Source organism: Cornus florida, unplaced genomic scaffold, assembly GCF_030987335.1.
Source record: "Cornus florida cultivar Cherokee Brave unplaced genomic scaffold, ASM3098733v1 CherokeeBrave_3.0.0_Hap2_Chr04, whole genome shotgun sequence".
Lineage (NCBI taxonomy): Eukaryota > Viridiplantae > Streptophyta > Magnoliopsida > Cornales > Cornaceae > Cornus > Cornus florida.
In genome coordinates, this window is record NW_026775574.1 from 18,245,314 (window position 1) to 18,260,606 (window position 15,293).

The 15,293-nt window shown below is 34.8% G+C and overlaps 1 protein-coding gene across 2 annotated transcripts; it reads left to right on the forward strand.

Moving 5' to 3' along the window:
• Positions 1–12,907: 12,907 nt before the first annotated feature.
• On the forward strand, positions 12,908–15,036 carry LOC132302908 (homeobox-leucine zipper protein ATHB-13-like). 2 transcript variants are annotated; one of them, XM_059799907.1, is made up of 3 exons: positions 12,908–13,252; positions 13,502–13,881; positions 14,459–15,036. In XM_059799907.1, exons 1-3 carry the CDS (start codon positions 13,120–13,122, stop codon positions 14,822–14,824), a joined length of 879 nt encoding a protein of 292 aa, XP_059655890.1. In that variant the 5' UTR covers positions 12,908–13,119; the 3' UTR covers positions 14,825–15,036. The 2 variants fall into 2 exon arrangements, with proteins under 2 accessions (XP_059655890.1, XP_059655891.1); XM_059799908.1 differs by lacking the exon at positions 12,908–13,252 and adding an exon at positions 13,259–13,346.
• Positions 15,037–15,293: the final 257 nt, after the last annotated feature.

Below are 15,293 nucleotides of genomic sequence, written 5' to 3' on the forward strand. Positions count from 1 at the left end.
ATTAAATCTCTAAAAGTTACAATTCGGGAATCCCATAATTTAAGGACCCCTTAACCAACATCCATTATTTAGAAATCCATAAATAAAACTAAAGTCAAATGACATAATTAACATCCTACTTTGAAATAATAAAAAAAAAGTAGATGATAGATAAGCCTCCAAGCTGTGGATCCTCAAACTCAAGACTTGAACTTCTATAAATCTGAAAAATAAAATAAAGTGGGTCAAAACCCACAAACAAGTTCCCTTTAACAAGCCCCTGAAAACCGATGAATAATACATCTCTAACCACAACCATCTTAATTCCAATTTTAGCCTTTAATATATAATGATAAGTAATAATACATAACATCACCAATAATAATTAATACCTCCATAATCCCAAACCGTGGATTAATATATATATATACACACACACACATGACCATCCCTAACATAAACCGTTCCCATCACATGGAACTCCTCTTTCCCAAAATTAATCCAAATGGTTAATTAACCATTAATAATACCATGGTCAATCTTAGGAGCATTTTATTTCCTCCTATTCACATAACCATAACCATAGATGTTTATTTAATCATCTAATTCATATAGCATTTTATTCATGCTTTGACAACTTATCCATGCCTCCACAAGTATAATATTTATTTATACTTAATAAATTGACATTCCAATTATATCCTGATAATTAATCCATGCCTCCAATAGTATGTTCTTGTTCATACTTAGTAAATGACAATTTATTTATATCTCTGGCAAATAATTCATGCCTCTTGAAGTATGTTTTCTGCATACAAAATTACTAACAATATATTTATACCTTGGCAAATAATCCATGCCTCCAAATCAACCATATTCCATAAGCATATATTAAAAGCACAATAAAGCATACAATAAGCAACATAGGTACAATACAAGCATACACAAAAAGATATAAAATAATTCTCTAAACTTTCCATCCCAATTACAGCATGTCAATAGATGATATATATTATAGAACAATTTAATAAATTGTTTGAATATGCTTCCAAAACCAATAGCCATATAAGCATCCAAACTTTTCTTTAAATTAATTTTTGAATTAATTTACTCATTCTTTTGTCAATTCATTTAGTGTTCTTAATATTTATACGCATTCCAATATTTAAGTAGGTCCATTAAAACCCTAAAACTCCATTAAAACACCCATGGATCAAATCTGGACAACTAAAATTCGAAACCAAGTAGCAGGGCAACCGAGTCGGCTTAGTTACCAATTGAGTCGGCTCAATTGCCAACTGAGTCAGCTCTCTGCCCAACCGAGTCGGCTTAATTACCAATCTAAGTGATTAACATGCAATTACAGTCTAGATTATGATACTCAAGGTGTAAAACTCATGGGTTCTAAGAGGAGAGGTAGAGAAAAACTTGTCTGAAGTTTCAAAATGAAACTGACACACCGCAAGCTTCTCAATTCTGATCTGCAACTCCGGCTTCTCTTTGTGTCATCGTTGTCTCCTTAATTAGTCCGGCCTTCCCTCTGGTTCGGCCTTCTCTTCCTTCTTCTCTCCTTCTCTTTCGCTCACTCAATTTCCCTTTCTTTCTCTCGGCAACTCTCTGTTTCTCGGCTGCCTCCTTACCCTCTCTTCTATTTTCACATAAAAACCCTTCTTCAGGGTCATACAATAGGTATATATATATATACAAACATATATCTAGCCTCCTAACCCTAATCTGATAATTCCATATATGTATATACGTAATGTACATATAAACATAATATATATATATATATTTATATTTATGTATAAATCCATGGGCCTCTAAGCTTTATAAATCCTCCAAGGCTTCCCATTATAGCCCACTACCAAATCCTTTAATCCATTTCCAAGTCCAGTCTATTTAATAAAATAAATAATTAATTAAACAACTAATCCAGTCCATTTAATAAAATAAATAAATAATTAAACAACTAATTACACACATTACATACACAAATAAGAATCATAACAACAAAATCATCCCATACAACCAAGGTCAATACATCAAAAAATCAATCAACAATCAAGCACCTACACACACAAAATCATCATTCCAATAAATCAAATAAACAAATAAATTAATTTAAATCATTAAATCCATTTAAAGGTAATTTATTTAATTAAATAATTCCTCAAAATCTAGGGGGATTACAAAAGCCCTGAAGATGTAGGTGAGCTCATTTATAATACTCATTGGGGGAATGAACTTAGTACTCCAATATATTTGGGTACTAGATGGATTTTATCAACTGAACCCATCCTGCAAATGATAGAAGATTGCTAGACTAATGCCTTATCCTTGTTGTGACCTTATTAGAAATTAATGGTACATCTAGGTATCTGATTGGTATACATCCTTTCTCAAAGCTAAAGAGTTCAAGGATTGCATCCTCCACATTTAGTGCCATACCAGTAAGGAAAATCTAGCTCTTACTATGATTAACATGCAAACCAGAGATGGTAGAGAATAGATTAGTGGCAGTGAGGAGTGTTTGGACTGAGGGGTGGCTACCATGACAGAATAACATAACATCATCAGCAAAAATCAAGTGGGTGAGTGCCAGTTCTTTGCATTTCCAGTGAAATTTAAATGGTTGAGATGTTGTAATCTTCTGGAGGATGGAAGAGAACACCTGCATTGCAATAACAAACAGTGAAAGTGATAAATGATCACCTTGCCTGAGCCCTTTGTCTTCCTTAAAGAACCCATGGAACTCTCCATTGAGAGATATAGTGAAGGAAGTGGATATGATATAAGATTTAACCCAAGTAATGAAGATAGTAGGGAAAGCCATGAGGTTGAGTGTGTCCAAAAGGAAATCTCATGAAATGGAATCAAATGCTTTCCTGAGGCCAATCTTTATAGTGCATCTAGGTGAGCTTGTGTGCTTATGGTAGCCATTAAAGAGCTCATGGGCCATTAGAATGTTGTCTTCAATGAGTCTGCCTTTAATGAATACTAACTGAGACTGGCAAATGATAGAAGGTAGGATAAGCTTGAGCTTGTTGGCTAAAAGTTTTGATATGCACTTGTATAAAGTGGAACAACAGGAAATATATCTAAACTCATTAAGTACAGAAGGGTTTGAGACTTTGGGGACTAAGAAGATGTATACATTATTAACCTCTTTCAGTAATTTCCCAGTGATAAAGAATTTTTTAATGGTTAAGGTGATGTTATGTCCAACAATGAACCATGCCTTTTAGAAAAAGAGTGCATTGTATCCATCACGGCAAGGAAATTTATCATTGTTCAATGAAAACATACAATTATAGATATCTTCATTTATGGGAATTACCACTAAGTCAGAAATGAATTCAGGATTAATTGTGTGGGAAATGTAAGGGGAGAAGGAATCTGTACCTGGGTATGTATGGGATTGAAGACCAAGTGCAGAGTGAAAGAAGCTAAGAACCTCATATTTGATAAGATCTTTTGTCTCTAGAAGAGTTCCACTGGCATATTTGATACTATTTATTTTATTCCTGTTATATCTTGATGACATGGTTTTGAAGAAGAAAGTAGTGTTAGAATCACCTTTCTTGAGCCATTGGAGCCTAGACTTTTGCCTGAAAGTGCTATCTTCAGCCTTTCTAAGCTATTTGTAAAAGAAAATGAGTTCTCTTTTTTGCAACCTTAGAATAGAATCATTAGGTGTGATATCAAGGGCTGTTTAACAGAGAGACAACTTCTCCTTGGCCAGCTGAACCTTCAGAGCAATATCACAATATTTCATTGCAAACTATTGTCTAAGAGGATGCTTGAGGGACTTGAACTTAGTGCAGACTTGAAACATTATGCGACCTGCAACTGGGGAGTCCCATATAGACTTGAAAATTGCTAAGAAGTCACTATGTGAGCTCTAACAATTGAAGAATCTGAAAGGTACTTTCCTTTTTGGTTTTGGAATGCCCAAGGAAATAACCATACAACTGTGGTCATAAATGCCATATGATAGGAAGTTGCAGTGGGAGAGAGGAAATGTGTCATTCCAAAAGTCATTAATGAGGACCCAATTAAGATTCTTTGATATGTTAGCAACCCCTAAGCTCTTATTGGTCCATGAGTAATAAATGCCAATGTAATTGAGATCCTCAAGGTTGGCATCATGAAGCATTCTCTAAACTCAGCCATGGCCTGAGTAGTTCTACTTGAGCCTCTAAAACTTTCTTATGGGGACTTGATAATGTTAAAATTACCTGCAAGAATCCATGGTGAAGAGTTGAGAGTGGAAGAAAGTCTTACGATGTCACTCTAGAGGGATTTCCTTTCCTCAGCTGCGTTTGCTCCATAAACAAATGAAATGAAAAATGAGGTTCTACACTTTAGTAGAGTGGTAGAGCAATGAACTATCTGCCTAGTCTCATGAAGTACTTTGAGCTTAATTTAGCTCTAATTCCAGAGGATCCAAATCCTGCCTAGATGTAAGAATTAATAATTGTGAATCAAACTCCATGATCTGGCTAGAGATTTATGCACCATAGCAATATTGGTCTGGTTAATTTTTGTCTCAATTATAGACATAACATCTATATTGTTCTCTCTTATGAGGTTTCTAACCTGATTCTGTTTGTCATGGCCATTGAGGCCTCTAATATTCCAAATTGCTAGGATCATTTAACAACATTAAAAAATTTAGCATTTAGGAGTGTAATCCCTATGTTTGCAGCACCAATACCTTTGGATTTGTGTTTCTTTTTCTTCAAATTGAGTGGTAGTGGGGACTTGGAACACGATGCATCAGGTAAGGGAAGTGGGACTGAGGGTAAGGAGTCAGTGCTAGAATTGGTCTCATCAGAGTCAGAGAGTGGAGAAAAATTATTGTGATTATGAGGAGACTCCTCTTCACAAGGTGCCTTGTATGTGGAATCGTAGGTAGACAGTGGTCCCAGAGGAGTGAAATCAATGACCAACTTATCAATGTCACTGAAGAAGTGGGTGACAGTGCTTTTGAGGGTGCTTTTGAGAGGTGAAAGATTTATGGTTGGAGGGGGTGGGGTTGAGGTTTCCTGCAATGCAGAAGAATGTCTAGAATATGGTACAATTTGTTATTATGTGGAAGGGAGTGGACCATCATTGTGTAATGAGGGTTGGGATGCAGAACAGAAATAAGAAGTGTGGCCAAAACACTTACAATCAGTGCAAATGGAAGGGAAACATTGATATTCAACCCTAATAGTGACCATCTTCCCTGAGTTAAGTCTTAACTTGAGAGAGGAAGGTAGCTGAGAATTATAGCTAATTGCAATACACATCCTTACAAATCTAGTTTTTGATCTCTCCTTAGTTATAACATCTGCAAAGAGAGGTATGCCAATAGAGCTAGCACCAAAACTGAGACCAGGTCCAGTCCAATAGTGAAGTGGTAGACCATAAAATTTCACCCAAATAGGGAGAGAAGAGATGTGATGCTCGAATTTGAAATTAGGGTCCCATTTTTTCAGGATTAAGGGTTTGTTTGCAAAAAACCAAGGGCACTTAGCTAAAACATGGTCACACATATCAGGTGAAGAGAAGTGGAACTCAAAGAGGCCCTTAGTTGAGCTAGTAACTTTGATGAGCCCTTTGTTACTCCCCATTTTATGGGAAAGGGATCTCACCAGTCCGAAAGGTAGGTTTTTTTGCTAAAAAAAACCCCATAAGACTTGAGGTCATAGAAGAGATACCTGCATATTCAATGTCTGGTGAGGCCGTGAGAACATCCTCTGAAGTAATGTTATGGTGGTAGTTAAAGGTCATCTTGGGGGTAGTGTTGGTCACAACAGAGGCCTATGATCGAGGTGGAGGGGTTGGGATAGATGAGGTGGGTGAGGTGTGGTTAAGCTGGTTGTTTGGGGAGTTGGAAGTGGTGGTATTATTGTGGCTAAGGTAGAGGATGAGAGGTGTTTGGATGCTGGTGTGGTAGGGAATGGGGAATGAGTGGTGCGTTTAGATATTAGATTAGGGTAGTTGGGCTAATACTTTGGGTAGAAGGATGATTAAACAAAGGAGTGGTGGGTGCAGTGTTCTTTTTTGTTAAAGGTGTTTTATCTAGGGGGTACTTACTATTATGGTGTATACGGCTATTAGGCTTGGAGTGTAAGTTGTCAAGTTGATGGGAAATGCTAGTAAATTTGAAATTTGAATTTCCAAGTTACTATTTGGGTGGTGGTTCACGATGATGTTTGGGTGGTTTTGCTGGAAAAGTCCAGTCAGCCTACAAATGTATAGGTGATTGACTTGAGTCCAAGACTACAGGGGGAGGAGCATCTGTACCAAAGTGGAGGTCCTGATCCTTGAAGATGATGTTGTGTAAAGAGTTGAGTTCCTTGTGAAGCTCACTATTTCTTCTATTTGCCACACCAATGAGGTCCCTTAGCCACTCAACTTCATTTAAAAGATAAAAGTACTTTTCATTTGATTTGAACTCAACATTGGCAATTCTGAGCCTATAGATCTAATCAATCATGCATTGTACATCGTTGATATCAATACCATCAAGGACATTATCAGGATCGTGGATCTGGTAGTTGGTTGGGGGACAACACCTTGCCTCCCAAAGCTGCTTCATAGTAAGGGACCTAGGGGCTTGTGGTGATAATTTGCATGGTGAAGAGGTCTGGACCTTGATGGTCTTCGGATGGAGTGGTGGCTTTGATGTAGGATTTGTAAGTAGTGGTAGGGGTTGTGGCTGTGAGCTTGATGATGGGGAGGTGGTGATGGTGGGGTTACGGGTGAATGGAGGTTTGAGGTGGTTAGCATGGTGGGTGGTAGGAGCTCTCATGGTTCTTCATGTATAGTCCTAAAGATACTTTTCCCATTACATGAATGTTTATAATAGAGAAACCCTAATACTATAAGGAAACTAATTCATAAAGGAAAATAAAAACATAAGGTAACCTAATAATAAAAAGAAACTAAAAATATAAAGAATCTAATGCTAGAAGAAAATTAAAAACCTACAAATAAACTCCTTAAAAATTATTAAAAAATAAAAATATAAAGAATCTAATGCTAGAAGAAAATTAAAAACCTAAAAATAAACTCCTTAAAAATTATAAAAAATAAAAATACAAATATTATTAAACCTAATAAATTTGTCCTACATCATATGCTCTAAGAGATTGATCTCAGAGGCCTAACCCCAACATTTTGTAAATCTTTAAAAGAACAACATTTCCATGATCGGATAGTGTAGAAAAGAACACCTCAAGTGTCACTATCATGGCATTGGGTCATTGCAACAAGTGGTTGTAGGAAAAAATAAAAAAATAAAAAATAAAATAAAAATTAAAAAATAAAATTGGGTAGCTAATGTTGGACCTCATGTAACACTATTTTTGTGTGTGTTTAGTGTGGAAAGGGTTAAAAGAGGAGTGATACAGAGTTCGAACTCCGAAAGCCAAAGTTGCGGGCTCCACATGGACCACACCACTCTCTCAGGTTCGACTTTCAAACTTTGGACTTCAAATTTTTATTCTTTTCAAAATTGAATGAAATATGGAGTAGACTTATTCTTTGGAGAATATTATATGGGAAGTTATTTCTATTGTTGACCTCTATGGTAGAATCAGACAGATGACATGAGAGGCGGTGATTTACCCTACGACGGATGTCAACAATCTAAGTCCGGTTGTATTCAACTTGTGAACTTAATTGATATAGAACTATATGATAGCATCCAATTTTATTTTATTTTTTCGATCTACGATTTATCATTCATGGACACTCCTCGTAACTTGAAAATGATTTTAAAATGAGGGTTGCTTTAGTTTTTCAAATTCTTTGTGGCCTTTGGGCCTAGTTACATCCTCATAGTCTTCGCAAGATAAGGAGATAAGTCCTAACGAAATATGGGCCTGACTGATGTAAACTTATGGGCCGTTCTCAGACTTTATGGTCCGGTAATGGACGTTTTCATCCATTAAAATTTCAGGTTTTGTTTGACTGGGCTATATCCACTTGTAACATGATATGGAAAAATCATAAGTGAAGGGTATGTTTGTTTTTGGTTTTTTTTTTGTTTTTTTTTCAAAAAATATATTCATGAGAACTTAAAATTAAAAAATTGTAAAATAATGTCTTTGTTTTACTATTTCTGAAAACTATCTTACAGTTATATTTAAACAATGAGTAATGCTACTATGGGATTGCCCTCTTGAGAATATCCAAGAACTCTTTCTTTGAAGGGTAGGATCAAACATTTTAGAGATTGGTTTAAAAGGATATCCCGTAAAATAGGTAAGGTTTGTATAGGGACCGACCCAAGAAATTGGGGGAAAACACTTCTAGAATTTCACAGTTATATAACTGTAATATGAAAAAATTTCTCAGTAAGTCTGTTAAGTAAAAAATAAAATATAAAAAGGTATAGCTTAATAATTTTTGTTACATATCTAGCTATAATTGGCCAGAATTATGTAGTTTAATAATTTTTTTTTTTTGAAATTTCTCTCTTTGTCATGCTCTTCTCTTTTGATTTTTGATTTTCGCTTATTAAAAACTCAACTAAACATACTTGAAATGTCTCAAAAATCAATTTGCAAATGGACGGTTCTGATTTAGTGGCCCACCTATCTTGAACAATAGAAAATAAAACTTAATCCGGCTGAAGAAATAAAGTAAAGGGACTAGCAGAGTCTGTCTATCTGTGATGGATGAAAATCACATGGACACAAAGTAGAGAGAGAGAGTGTGTGTGACGTCAAGCTAAGAAGGCACATCACATGGGATCAGTTTTAATCTTAACAAACATATCACAGAAGCTTCAGGACATGTGGGGGAGAAGATTCATCTCTTTTCATATATATATATATATTTGATTTATACACGTATATGAATATATATAAATATATAATAGACATAGTATGAGCAGCTAAGCAGGGGCTAAGAACATGGATCCCCTATTGAAATGGGGTATCCCATCAGCTTCCAACTAATAGTGTCATGTGATGTGAGAGTAGCTTGTCTTTGGCCAATACATATATAAGATCAGTACATTTTAGGACCCCACGCAAAGTGGGGCCCATATCATTACCGATCCAAGGATGATGGGTCCCAGCAACTTTCTTTTTTATTGTACTATGTGTATGTTGTAGTAGATTACTAGATACATCCCATTGTAGTAGAATAAAGCAACTAATGATTTCCCATCAAAAGTTGCTCTTGACAAGTACTACTAATATAAAAACGAGTTTCCACCAAAACCCTCACTCCCTCTCATGCATTTACTACATATATGTGTATATATATATATATATATGTATTGCATGTATGTATGTTCGTGGCTAACATCAGTTGCTTGGGGACAAAACTTTCAGCTGGTTTTTATCTTTCTATGGATCCTATGTCTTTTCTCATTTTATGTTAAGATGTAAAAAGTTGGAATTTATGAGACTGCTCGAGTAAAAACAGTAAAGCTTAGATCTTTCTTATGAAGCTTGATTATAATATATTAAGAGTAATACTACACGAAATTCCTATTCCTAATTCTACAATCTTCAATAAGGTAGGTCAGATTTACACATGTCATTATCTTATTTAACTTCATCACTTATAAATTCAGTTATCACAACTACTTAGAAAGAATGTGAATATGTGAACGAGTGAATTTCTTGTTAAGATAAAAATTAATAATAACAAAAAAAACAAAAATTAAGCGGTAAAGTTGAATAAAATGATAACGTGACTGAATCTCAACTGCAGAATTGAGAAATACGAAATTCGATAGAGCGATTGGACAAGATCATGAGAATCCATTCCCCTCCAATAAAGTTCCTCCGAAATGCATTTACGTGAGTCCCAAACAGATCACACTTAAATATAAAGTCCTTTTCAAATCCCGATAACCAAACTTGCCCTAATTTATTTATTATTATTTTTTTCTTAAAGGTATTTGCCCTAACTTATTCTTCCCATGACACGTGCATTGGTTGGATTATAGATGTAGGCGAAGAACAAGAAATGAAAGAAAAAAATGGGCAAGGTGTTTGACGTGCTTGTGAATTGAGGATATTTTGGGCTTGCTTGGTGTGTAATTTTGAAAACAGTTTTAAAAAATTCAGAGAATAAAAAATTGTTCTCAGAGAGAATGATTTACTTAGTTTGTAATTCTGAAAACAGTTTTTAAGGATTCAAAGAATAAAAAATAGTTTTCAGAGAATAATAAAATATAGTTCTCTGAAAACAGGTCGTTTTATTACTGAGTTTTCAGAAAATAGTTTTCAAAAAACTGAACCAAATAGAGTTTTTTGTACAGTTTTCTATTTTCAGTTTTCTGTTTACAAACCAAACAGACTCCAATCTTTTATAGTTATCTGGAAATAAGTATTTTTATGACTGAGTTTTAAGAAAATAGTTTTCAAAAAACTGAACCAAACAGAGATTTTTGTAATGTTTTCTATTTTTAATTTTTTGAGAATATAAAATTGTTTTTATAGTTACAAATTAAGTATACACTTTATTTTCACTATTTCTTAGTCACGTGATCACGCAGATATGTAACATGGTATATAGACATGTAACATAGTGTGTGTGTGTGTATATATATATATATAGATATTGTGTGGCAGTTGATATGTCCTTGTGTGGGTTGATAAGGACCCTAAATCAATCTTCTTGACCATTATGGTACAAGGGCATGTCAATTACCAACTCAAGTAACAATAATAGTAGGCAATAAATTTACCTTTGCTTAGCATATTGTTTAAGGGCCATGTACCAATTCATCTTGAAATTCTTTGTTTCTTATCTTCTTGAATCCCATTAAAATATTTACCAGGTGAACAACATTTGTTTTTCCAATACATCCTATTTTAGGGATTTTGCAAGAAATTCTTGTATTTTACAAGTTTTTGTAAGTTTTTTTCTCACCATTGTTTTGAAGATGTTACAGGATACGTATCCTTCGAAGGAGACAAATTGTATCATTTTCAATAATTGAGGGGGACAAATTGCAATGTAAAGAACAAGTTACAAAAACTTATATGGTACGCTCTCTTCTTTTAAGTGGTAAAAGTTGAATTTATAAAAAATAGAGAGCTTTTTCATATTAATAATATCCTCTTCTTCTTCTTTATTAATTAATTTATTTTTTTTGAAAAAAAAACTTTGCAAGAACAACCTACAGTACAAATGAGAAAGATATTACCGTTACTTTCAGCAAATATGCACTCTTAAGATGAAAGTTTGATTAGTTGGTTACTTTATGAGCGACCTCATTGTCATGTCGGAAGACATGACTATTAGATCGAGGCCAAGATAATTAAAGCTCTGCAAAGCGGACTAAATAATATCAGAAATTAAAATTGTACCTACTAACCTAATCCCTCCTCCCATCAACATAGGATACCCATGTGAAATTGTCAAACATAAAGTAGATGTATTGAATTTCAAGTTCAAATGTTCTAGATCTAACATGGACAATTACCTAGAAAACGTATGAGAAAAACGTCGCAAATCAGAAATCGAGATAAAAATAACCAAGTAATTTTAATTTGAGGAGTTATATTCAAAGTGAATAGTTTGATCACATAGTCTGACGTAATTAATTATTACCGTCAAATATCTTAAAGTGAGTCTTACTAGAGTCCTTCTTCAATTTAGAAAATATTTTCGTGCTTTTGGACCTTCAATTTTTTTATTTTAATGAATTAACACTATTTCAGCTTCAAAAGAAAGTAACTAGGAGCTAGATTATAGAAAATAAAGTCACATTCTAGAAAATGTGATATGGGCTTAATTATAATTTATGATCTTAGGTGGTGGCAATTGCATGCATCATGGAAAGCATACTGTGGCTTATGTATAGAATCTATGGATTAGTACTTTGAAAGGGAAGGGAAGGAAAGGAAAGGGTGGAGAGAAAAAGAGTGACAAATGAGAGAGGAAAAACAGAGGAAAGAGGGGGAGGAAAAGACACATGTGTTAAAGGCCAATCCATCTGGAAGGTGTGGCAGTAGAAGAACAGTGGGCTTGAGATGGACATTTGGGGGCGCAAAGACAAAAATGACCAGCTTGGTAGGGCTAACAAAGAGGGTGATTGGGCTTTTCAAAATCTCTCTCTCTCTCCAAACACACACACACACACACACACTCTCTGCTTGAGAGGATAATGGATTAGAAAGGGCTTCGTCCTGTTGCACGATACCTGTTGGTGGGTTAGGTGGCAACCCCTGCCCCTCTTATAGGACCCACCCCTAGATTCCTGCCCCTTCTCTCTCTCTCTCTCTCTCTCTCTCTCTCTCTCTCTCTCACGCGCGCACACATTTATACATAAAAATCTATAAGACCTAAAGATAAAACCAAACTCATTTCTCTTTTTTCGTAAGTAACCTCTTCTACACAAAAACTAATAATCTAATACTATGCCAACATAAAATACAACAAATCCCAAGTCTCTTTTTTCCAAGTGTATAAGTCTTGCACTCTCTTAAAAACACCCAACACATCTAAAAGGCTCTAAATTATGTTTTTATAAATCACAATGTGCTTTCAATTTTACTTGAAGTCACCCACTTGTCATATAACAAGCATATATTAATATAATAAAAATCCTATTTTATTTCATTTGGCAAAGGAATCAATCTAGCTAGCTATATATCACAAGTGTTTGCTTCCACCCTAAAAAAAAATTATATTTAAAGACAACTGCCCAATTAAAAAAATGCACTACTCTGTGTCGCTTAAGGGGAAAAAAGACGAAAAGTGTGAAAATATATATTATTGAGATATTTGTCTATGTAAATTAAGAAATCACAAAACATATCCTTTTAATGGTAAAAAAGTGAAATTGATATGAAAAATCCACAGAAAAAGACCTCTCTATCTATAAATATATATATAATATTCCTTTTCTTGGAGCTAATGAGGTGTATAGGTTATATATCCATCACAGCATTAATGTTTTCATCTCTTTTCAATTGAAGAAAGTCTAATTTAATTTTCTCTTTACCTTAACAAATAAAAATATGTGATATATTAAGTCTCCCTATTCCTCCTTTCACACACTAAACCTGTTCACCTCTGAGTCTGCATTTCTCTCTCTCTCTCTCTCTTTCTCAACATGAGAATCAGAGCAGAACCACGGTTTATAGAATATTGGTGGCACAAGTCTAGGTCATGACTTACATTGAAATGGCCTTCTTCCCAACCAATTTCATGCTACAAACTCCTCATGAAGATGATCATCATCATCAACCTCCTACCTCTCTCACCCCAATTCTCCCCCCTTGCTCTTCTCAAGACTTCAATGGTACTCTTTCTCTCTCTCTCTCCCTATATATATATATATGCACACAAACACATATACTTCGGCTCTAAATCGGAAACAACCTCTCTATGTGAAGGTAAGGCTATGTACATGCATCTGCATCTGGTATTCCTAGACCTTGTAACGGCGGGAGGGTCGTGCACTCGTGAAATGGACTAGCCCTCTCTCTCTATATATATACTCATCTATCTCTTACTAGTAATTAGGATTGAAATGTTGATGGTGTTGCAGGTGTTGCTTCACTACTAGGGAAGAGATCCATGTCATTTTCAGTGATGGATGTTTGTGATCAAGAAACTAATGGGGATGATGATTTGTCTGATGATGGATCACAAATGGGAGAAAAGAAGAGGAGGCTAAACATGGAACAAGTGAAGACACTTGAGAAGAACTTTGAGTTGGGCAACAAGCTTGAGCCTGAGAGGAAAATGCAGTTGGCTAGGGCTCTTGGTCTGCAACCAAGACAGATTGCTATATGGTTCCAGAACAGGAGGGCAAGGTGGAAAACCAAGCAATTGGAGAAAGACTATGAAGTCCTCAAGAGACAGTTTGAAGCTATCAAAGCTGATAATGATGCACTCCAAGCTCAGAACCAAAAACTCCATGCAGAGGTATATATATATATATATATGTTCTAATAAGTACTTATGTGCATCCCTATGTTCAATTTGATACCTTAGGAAGATGTGTGGGTGTATAAACATATATTTAAATATTTGTATTTATGTATGTATATATAACCCTAAATTTCTTTACATGGAATTGTTATAATTATGAAGTGTATAAGTTGGGAGAATGATGAAGCTTTTTTTCCCTTTTTTGTTGTCAAATTGATAGAACTATGACTCTGGACTTTCTGTCGGATCATGGTTTTCAGTGAAACTTGTATCTGATTAGATATCTCTTGAACCAATGGAGGATATCAAGAAGCATCTTTTCCAATTCCTTTTCTTTTATTTTCCTTTTTTTCCCTCTTAAGTTTTAAAGCTAAAAAGTGATCATGACTAAAACAAATAAATTTCTCTCATGCACATATTTGAACTATTTTAAAAAAAAAAATCTAGTTGGACATAGTTATCATCAATAGTATTTTACTTCTTTAAAATATATTTTCAGTTGACAATAGAGAATGTGTTTACTATATATATGTGTGTGTGTGTTTGATACTGATTAATTGAATGGATGCAGATTTTGGCACTTAAAGGTAGAGAGCCAACTGAATCAATCAACCTGAACAAAGAAACTGAGGGTTCTTGCAGTAACAGAAGTGAAAACAGCTCTGATGTCAAGCTAGATATCTCAAGAACACCACCTAGTCATGACAGTCCTCTATCTACCAATCCAACAACAAGCAGACCTCTCTTTCCATCATCAATTAGGCCTATAGCTAGTACTGGTGGTGTTGCACAACTCTTCCAAAACCCTTCAAGACCAGACCTCCAATGCCAAAAGATTGATCAAATTGTCAAGGAAGAGAGCTTTTCCAACATGTTCTGCGGTATTGACGATCAACCGGGGTTTTGGCCATGGTTGGAGCAACAACATTTCAATTGAATTGAACCCCAATTCATCATGGCGTAAATGGAATTTGGCACCATGCCAAAAGAGACTAAACACTTTCTATGACTTTAAAATTCATGTTTTGGTACTTGGACTTGGTGTATAAATTAAGTAGCATGCATAATCTTTTATGTTGAAATTAAGGTGTCTTTTGCAGATCATTGTGGAGGAATAAAAAGAGTATGTGTCTTTGCATTTATATACAATGTTTTCTCAAACTGAATTGAGATTGTTTGTTAGGTTGGTTCATTCAAAAACAAAAACAAAAAAACAAAAAATCCAAAGTTTTTTATATTTGCTATTGACTGATTTCAGCTCTAGCATGGGCCATGAAATAAAGGGTTTGTGTCCTTTTGAATTTTTTTTCTTTCTTTCTTTTCCCTTTTCTTGTTATGGAATCATGTCATTGTACCACTCAACAAAAATGCTCACAAAGTGCTCCAAAAAATAAAGTCCATGAAAT

What these genes read in the sequence shown, in the direction of transcription:
- LOC132302908 (XM_059799907.1), top strand. Translation starts at nt 13,120, where the DNA reads ATGACTTACATTGAAATGGCCTTCTTCCCAACCAATTTCATGCTACAA. An exon ending in CTCTTCTCAAGACTTCAATG is followed by an intron (nt 13,253 to 13,501) that starts GTACTCTTTCTC and finishes ATGGTGTTGCAG; the next exon opens with GTGTTGCTTCACTACTAGGG. An exon ending in ACCAAAAACTCCATGCAGAG is followed by an intron (nt 13,882 to 14,458) that starts GTATATATATAT and finishes GAATGGATGCAG; the next exon opens with ATTTTGGCACTTAAAGGTAG.